Source organism: Camelina sativa, chromosome 17, assembly GCF_000633955.1.
Source record: "Camelina sativa cultivar DH55 chromosome 17, Cs, whole genome shotgun sequence".
Taxonomy (NCBI): Eukaryota; Viridiplantae; Streptophyta; class Magnoliopsida; order Brassicales; family Brassicaceae; genus Camelina; species Camelina sativa.
In genome coordinates this window covers 14,881,865-14,889,396 of record NC_025701.1, presented here as the reverse complement: position 1 = coordinate 14,889,396, position 7,532 = coordinate 14,881,865, and the positions used below count along the sequence as shown (strand labels likewise).

The following is a 7,532-nucleotide window of genomic DNA, read 5'->3' as shown; positions in this document are numbered from 1 at the left end:
AAGCTTCTTGGTCACGGAAGCTTCGCTAAGGTTTATTTAGCTCAAAACATAAAGTCTGGAGACAAAGTCGCCATTAAAGTCATCGACAAGGAGAAGATCATGAAGAGCGGTTTGGTTGCTCACATTAAACGGGAAATCTCGATCCTCCGCCGTGTTCGTCACCCTTACATCGTTCACCTATTCGAAGTTATGGCTACGAAGACAAAGATTTACTTCGTGATGGAGTACGTTCGTGGCGGTGAGTTATTCAACGCGGTGGCTAAAGGTAGATTGCCGGAAGAAACGGCTCGTAGATATTTCCAACAGCTGGTCTCCTCTGTTTCGTTCTGCCACGGGTGCGGTGTTTACCACCGTGACCTCAAACCGGAGAATCTTCTTTTAGACGACAAAGGGAATCTTAAAGTCTCTGACTTTGGTCTCAGCGCGGTGGCAGAGCAGCTTCGACAGGACGGGCTCTGCCACACGTTTTGCGGGACTCCAGCCTACATTGCACCCGAGGTTTTGACTCGTAAAGGGTACGACGCAGCGAAAGCTGACGTTTGGTCTTGTGGAGTGATCTTGTTCGTGTTAATGGCTGGTCACGTTCCGTTCTACGACAAGAACATAATGGTTATGTACAAGAAGATTTACAAAGGCGAGTTCCGGTGTCCTCGTTGGTTTTCGTCGGATCTTGTTCGGTTATTGACTCGGCTTCTTGATACGAATCCGGATACTCGGATTACTATACCGGAGATCATGAAGAACAGATGGTTCAAGAAAGGTTTCAAAAATGTCAAATTCTATATCGAAGATGATAAACTGTGTAGGGAAGATGAGGATGAGGAGGAAGAGGCTTCATCATCAGGCCGGTCTTCGACTGTTTCAGAGAGCGATGCGGAGTTCGTTATGAAAAGGATGGGGGTAGGGTCAATGCCAAGACCAGCGAGCTTAAACGCGTTTGACATTATATCATTCTCTTCAGGGTTTGATCTGTCTGGTTTGTTTGAGGAAGAAGAAGGAGGAGAAGGGACGAGGTTTATATCAGGTGCTCCTGTTTCAAAGATCATATCGAAGTTGGAAGAGATTGCGAAAGTCGTGAGCTTCACGGTGAGGAAGAAAGAATGGAGTTTGAGACTAGAAGGTTGTAGAGAAGGAGCAAAAGGGCCTTTGACGATTGGAGCTGAGATATTTGAGCTGACTCCATCTCTAGTGGTGGTGGAGGTGAAGAAGAAAGGAGGAGACAGAGAAGAGTATGAAGAGTTTTGCAACAAGGAACTCAGACCGGAGTTGGAGAAACTAATCCACCAAGAAGTTGTAGTAGACGAAGCATTGAATTTGCCATCCGATATTGAATAGTAACAACGAGGAAGGCTGAGAACTGGGAGATTACTACTGATTATTTATATGTTTATGTTATATGTTTATGTTTATGATGGTGTAAACTAGGAGATTACAAAGATCTTCAAGATTGACGTTGATTTTGTGATCTCCGTAATCTCTTAGTGAGTGTGTTTGTATATATAAGTGCTAATGTAATGTGAGTGATAGGAAGATGAGAGAAGCAATTTAGTCGATTTTTGCTGGTCATAGAGCCAGTTTGTTGGTGGATTGCCTCAAAAATATTGTATATACAGTATATGTAAAGCAAGAGATGAGCTTAATGAGAATACTATCTCAGCCTTCCCTTTAGTTTAACTGTTATGTTCATCCTAAGCTTTACTACTTGCTTAGTTAGAGTTCTGTAGTACTCTTTGTGACATTTTTCATCAAATAATAATTAAAACACCTCAATATAAAAAAAAAAGAACAAAGATAGTTAATAAAGTGAAAATTCAGAGTGTGAACATAAGGTTCATCTATTAGGTAAACTCACAAATATTGAAGCTGCACATGTAAATCACTCGAGAGATTTGTGGGTATAGATTTTATAAGGTTCATACAACAATCACACCGGTGAATGAATTGGCTATATGGATTATGGACTACTGCTAATCAAGCTGATATGCATGTATTAACCTGGTGATCCGGGGGAGGTCAGATCTTGAGAAGCTTCAAGCGCAAGTTTTGGATTGATGAGATGTATGAGCAACCAGTTCCTGCAAAAGAATGAAGTAATTAGTGTCTTCTTGCTTAAGCATATTCTATATGTGAAAATGAGAGATGCTTACTTCGGAATATCGGCTATGATCTCTGTGCATGTAGGAAGTCTTAACAATAGTTTCCCACTTAGTAACGTTTCTGTAGTTTTCTGTAAGATCCTGCTTTTGGATGTTGAATGAATATCTACGTGAATGGATCTGAGAGGCGGCTACTGAAGGCAGATTATGACAAAGCCAAGATTCAGAAGGCTTTTTGGGCGATGGTGGTGCAAGAAGTGACCAATCTGAACCACTATTAATCTTTTCCAACTCATCACCCTTCACCATTTCACCACCACTTCTAATACTTATATTTTCAAAAGCTTCAAGGTCATGATTAGCCTCTGGTTTCTTTCCCATGTCTGCTTCCTCTGGAAAGATCATGACTCTTGAGTTATGCTGATCCTCCTCAGTCATGGGATCAATCTCGGTGTCGACATATACTGTCTTCTCCAAGAGTGAGCTTATCGAACCATAGCCTTTTCGGTGGAGTAACTCCTGAGACAAACTTATGTTTCTAGTATGCTTACTCAACCTGTTAGCTCTCAGGTTCTCAGTTTCTTTTCGAGTCTCAGGGAAACCAACAGGGTGAAAAGGAGAACCTGTACTGCGAAATGGTGAGATACAGCGAGTGTGTCTGTAAGGAGATGAAGACCTACTTGCAGCAGAAACCAAGTTTGATTCAGAGTTGAACTTCTTCCCAATGCTTGAATGAACCGGTGATTGAACTTTACCACTCAGCTTGTGCTTAGAAACTGAATCAAGAGCCAGCTGGAAAAATGTACAAGAGCTTATAGTCAGTGAGTGTCTAATAATGTCTATGAGGGACTAATAGGAGTTCAAAGGACAGGAGTGGAACCTTTTTTACAGATTGGAATCTAGATTTGAGTTGAGCAACCTTGCTTGACTTCACTAGATCATGGCTTGGAGATGTTACTGGAGAGTTGGGTTTGGCTTTAAAACCAGGTACTGTATTCAGCATGGTTAGAGAGTCTTTAAAACACAATTGTGGCAACATCCCACAACCTCTCTTTGAAAGGTAGGCATACTCAGAACCTCCATCATCATTGTTCTCACTTGCTTCATCATCTAAGTCTTGGTGGTGATAATAAGATGGGACTATAGACTCATCATACCTATTAGGAGTTTGCTGCTTCTCTCCCGGTACTAACTCTCTTATCTGTATCGTTGGTTCAGGCATAAAACTCGATGGTTTGCGATTAGAAGCATAGTGAGGCTGCTCCACAGTCATGGCTTTGGCAGCTGGTAAAAACCGGTTCAACATAAACTCCCGAGATTGAGTATCCTCAGAACTTTTTAGTGGTTTCTTGGTCTCAACAACACCATATCCACTTACACCACTAATGCTGTTGTTAAAAGAAAACGAATCCTTTGGAGAGAGTGTATCACGAGCATCAGAAAACACATCATCTTCATCATCCTCTGTTTCTTCAACTTGTTTACCTTTTGAACTCTGAAATTTTGTCATGTTTCCGTCAATGGCTTTACCCAGTGGACGACATGGTTTAAAGACTTGTTCTTCTTCTTGCGTCAAGTCACAGACTTGTGGTCTGAAATCGTTACCCTTTAGTCTCCCAGGAGCTTGCTCCCAAGTGAAAGGAACAGAGGCAGGTTCAGTAACCTGATCCAAACCAGGGACAAGAACTGGATGACATTCACTTGTCTTAGTAGAGTCATAATCAGTGAAGTTATTACTCTTGTTTCTACGTACAGAGACAGCTGATGTGTTCTGCATCCGTCTTGTTGAAAGAAGAGGTACGTTGTAGTTCAGTTTCCTCTCCGCCATTAGTAAGCAAAGAGCAGTGTTCAGTTTTCGTTCTTAGGATATGGCTCACAGACCAATGAAACTCATTGGTATATATACCAAGTTCTCTAGAACAGATCTGAAACAAACAAAAAAAACCAAACATAACAGTGGTTCAGTAATCTTGAATTTTATCCACATAATGTGAAGTTGGTGGAAACAAACAAAAAAAGATTTTTTCTAGTACTACTAGAAACTTCAAATTTAATATAATAATGCTAACGCAAACGCAACACCGCTAAATAAATTTGAAATCTAGCAAGCAATAATATCAAATACAGACCCGTGACATCAATCATTATAAGGATATGCACGCACAATTGAGTACTAGACACAACTAGAAAGAAGATTGTGACGATCTCATAATCGATGTAATTAAGCAGAATTGAGATAATCAAATTAATGATCAGGAAAATTATAATCGATAATCAACTAATTAATTAATAAAACTCGTTTACGGGAGAATCAAAGTTTCCAAAAAAAAAAAAAAGATAGCCCTTAAAGCTAGAAGAAGGATTGAGAATAACGTTATCTCAAAGAAAAGCACAGATCGAAAGAGAACCGTAAGGAGAGGCTTGAGAGAAAGGAGAGGAAGAAGCTTTGAGAGTTTAAAAAGGAGACTGAAGAAGACTTGAGTAAACGTATAACAGAGAGAGAAGGGTAAGCTTTTCTCTCTTTCTTTTATCGTGAGTATGTTGTGCCGTGAAGATGACGGAGAGAGGAAGATAGGGACCTGGAGAAGAAAAAGGGAAGGTGAAGTTTAGTCACGAGATGATTGGTGCATTTGGACTCTTCTTCTTCCTGCCTTTACTTGTATTTACTTCACTTTCTCATTCACACTATTGGTCAAAGATCTTGTTTTGCCTCTATGCACATTAATAGAGGTGGCAGTATTTAACCAGATTTAACCGTAAACGAACCAAATCAAACCAGATTCAGTCATTTCTTGGGACCGAGACCGACCTTATATAAATTGAGCAGTGAGTAAGTAACGTACCGTAGAAAAGATAATTTAATAATCCTTAGTTCCTTACTAGTAATTATGAGGCCTTTTTCACTTGTTACTTTTGCACTTTCGGGGAATTATTTAAGGTGTGTACCGACACATTAGAGAGAATGATGGAAGCAAAGAATTTTTGGCGTAACCAACAACAACTCAAATTATTTTCAATCATTTAGTTTTATAATAGATCGGTTAAATTGAATCAGTTAAGAAATACATATATTTGAGTTTTTTTTTTGTTTTTCTGATAAAAGTGTGTACACTTGTCATCATAACTTCGGGGAGTTTTGGATATTGTTTATACAAGTGATGACATATGCTATATAGTATGCTTACATGATGCAACGTTTGTATGATTTTTTTCTGATATTTTATAAAATATTTAATACATATACACAATACCATAATAATCAACTTTACTATAGAACCCCCATCAAATCAGTGAACTTTAAAAGAGATGTTTGTGTGTGTGTTTAGTAAAGGGATAAAAAGATTGGCTAACTAACACTCTTAGTCAGCAGGCCGCTTTCGAACACCGTTGCGGCGTTGCCCCCTCATAAACGTATTATTGCATGCTAAGCGCCAAATGCCAATCTTTTTTGCCAACTGCTGATCTTTTTTAATTTCTATTACTAATTCTTAAAAAACCAAAGATAATTAGTTAGATTACACTAGACAAGATAAAAGTAGATGAAATTTCGCTTAGGAATTTGGTAAAATTGATTGAGACGGTAGAGGACATGGACTGATTTTTTTAATCTAGAAAAATGGATTTTTGGATAATTGGATTGTATATGATAATAATGGACAAAAATGAAATTAAGAGTGATTTGGAATTCATTTGTTTAGATACCCCTGTTGTCACTCTTCTCTCCCTCNTTTTCACTTGTTACTTTTGCACTTTCGGGGAATTATTTAAGGTGTGTACCGACACATTAGAGAGAATGATGGAAGCAAAGAATTTTTGGCGTAACCAACAACAACTCAAATTATTTTCAATCATTTAGTTTTATAATAGATCGGTTAAATTGAATCAGTTAAGAAATACATATATTTGAGTTTTTTTTTTGTTTTTCTGATAAAAGTGTGTACACTTGTCATCATAACTTCGGGGAGTTTTGGATATTGTTTATACAAGTGATGACATATGCTATATAGTATGCTTACATGATGCAACGTTTGTATGATTTTTTTCTGATATTTTATAAAATATTTAATACATATACACAATACCATAATAATCAACTTTACTATAGAACCCCCATCAAATCAGTGAACTTTAAAAGAGATGTTTGTGTGTGTGTTTAGTAAAGGGATAAAAAGATTGGCTAACTAACACTCTTAGTCAGCAGGCCGCTTTCGAACACCGTTGCGGCGTTGCCCCCTCATAAACGTATTATTGCATGCTAAGCGCCAAATGCCAATCTTTTTTGCCAACTGCTGATCTTTTTTAATTTCTATTACTAATTCTTAAAAAACCAAAGATAATTAGTTAGATTACACTAGACAAGATAAAAGTAGATGAAATTTCGCTTAGGAATTTGGTAAAATTGATTGAGACGGTAGAGGACATGGACTGATTTTTTTAATCTAGAAAAATGGATTTTTGGATAATTGGATTGTATATGATAATAATGGACAAAAATGAAATTAAGAGTGATTTGGAATTCATTTGTTTAGATACCCCTGTTGTCACTCTTCTCTCCCTCTATCATACAATCCAATCACTCAAAAATTTCTTACCACTAGACATAATAATTAGAGTTATTTACGAAAAGAGCACCGACAACAAACTAATCTTCGGATTTAGGTACTGTGGGTACTCAACTTCGGATTTAGGCACTCGACACACTGCAAAAAGTCGCTTTTGCCCTCCACTCGCTGATGTCATCCTTCCTACTCTTTTTTTTGGGTTTCGATATCTCTCTTTCTCTTTTCCCCCATCCTCTTCAACTTTCTCAATAGTTACAAACCAAAAATTCCGGTGACCAACACCAACGGCGTAGGAGTCATCGACTTGGAGAATATATATAGCAGCTTTAGCGGTTTGATAAACCAGCGTCCAAGCCACATCGACACACGATTGGTAGCGATTCAGGAATTGCGATATGGGTTATGAAGACTAGAGATTAAGTCAATAAACCGCTCGAAAGAGGTTTGATATGGATGCTCTGATTTTTTTTGGTAATTTGACGGAAAGGCTTCTCAAAAATCTCGAAGATCTTGTTCGTAATTAGCTAGGGTTTTGCCACGCCTCCATAGATCAACCTGTTCCGGTTTTCCTACAGTAGTTATATCTATCTCCTTGTATATATATACTTAGATTTTGGATAGTTTAACTTTTTTTAGGTTTTGCTAGAATTGCTAGCTAAAAGGGGAATTATGTCGTTTTTTTTTATTGTGATTAGTTCATAGGCAAAACAAAATACAAGATAGTTTGATGATTGTCAGTGCTTGTGATATGTTGCAAGTGCTTATTGCTTGGATTTGAGACATGTTTTGCTTGGATTTGAGACATGTTTTGCTTGGATTTGAGATGTGTTATTAAAGTTTTTTTTTCATGCTCTGTATTTTCTAATTTATGTTT

At 37.9% G+C, this 7,532-nt stretch overlaps 2 protein-coding genes and 2 long non-coding RNA genes across 6 annotated transcripts in view; 2 read left to right on the top strand and 2 right to left on the bottom strand.

Annotated features, from left to right (window-relative positions):
- The window catches only part of LOC109129826, a 1,519-nt gene extending 1,117 nt beyond the window's left edge, over positions 1-402 (bottom strand). Inside the window, exon 1 of the long non-coding RNA XR_002036123.1 lies at positions 178-402. This is a non-coding gene — a long non-coding RNA (uncharacterized LOC109129826). The remainder of the gene's footprint in view (positions 1-177) is intronic.
- The window catches only part of LOC104757252 (CBL-interacting serine/threonine-protein kinase 18-like), a 2,990-nt gene extending 1,316 nt beyond the window's left edge, over positions 1-1,674 (top strand). The window contains exon 2 of the mRNA XM_010479980.2: positions 31-1,674. Within this exon, the coding sequence (XP_010478282.1) occupies positions 31-1,335 (1,305 nt within the window). The 3' untranslated portion in view covers positions 1,336-1,674. The remainder of the gene's footprint in view (positions 1-30) is intronic.
- LOC104757253 lies at positions 1,771-4,756 on the bottom strand. Of its 3 annotated transcripts, none has more exons than XM_010479983.2 (4): positions 4,676-4,756; positions 2,977-4,021; positions 2,148-2,888; positions 1,771-2,075 (listed from the first exon to the last, which is right to left on the bottom strand). In XM_010479983.2, the coding sequence occupies exons 2-4, from the start codon at positions 3,922-3,924 to the stop codon at positions 2,031-2,033; spliced, it is 1,734 nt and encodes a 577-aa protein (XP_010478285.1). In that variant the 5' UTR covers positions 3,925-4,021; positions 4,676-4,756; the 3' UTR covers positions 1,771-2,030. The 3 variants fall into 3 exon arrangements, with proteins under 3 accessions (XP_010478285.1, XP_010478283.1, XP_010478284.1); XM_010479981.2 differs by having other exon boundaries at positions 4,470-4,748; XM_010479982.2 differs by having other exon boundaries at positions 4,505-4,748.
- Positions 6,783-7,532, top strand: part of LOC104757251 — a 2,388-nt gene continuing 1,638 nt past the window's right edge. The window contains exon 1 of the long non-coding RNA XR_762391.1: positions 6,783-7,100. This is a non-coding gene — a long non-coding RNA (uncharacterized LOC104757251). The remainder of the gene's footprint in view (positions 7,101-7,532) is intronic.

What these genes read in the sequence shown, in the direction of transcription:
- LOC104757253 (XM_010479983.2), bottom strand. Translation starts at nt 3,924, where the DNA reads ATGGCGGAGAGGAAACTGAACTACAACGTACCTCTTCTTTCAACAAGA. An exon ending in GATTCCAATCTGTAAAAAAG is followed by an intron (nt 2,889 to 2,976) that starts GTTCCACTCCTG and finishes ACATTTTTCCAG; the next exon opens with CTGGCTCTTGATTCAGTTTC. An exon ending in ATCATAGCCGATATTCCGAA is followed by an intron (nt 2,076 to 2,147) that starts GTAAGCATCTCT and finishes ATTCTTTTGCAG; the next exon opens with GAACTGGTTGCTCATACATC.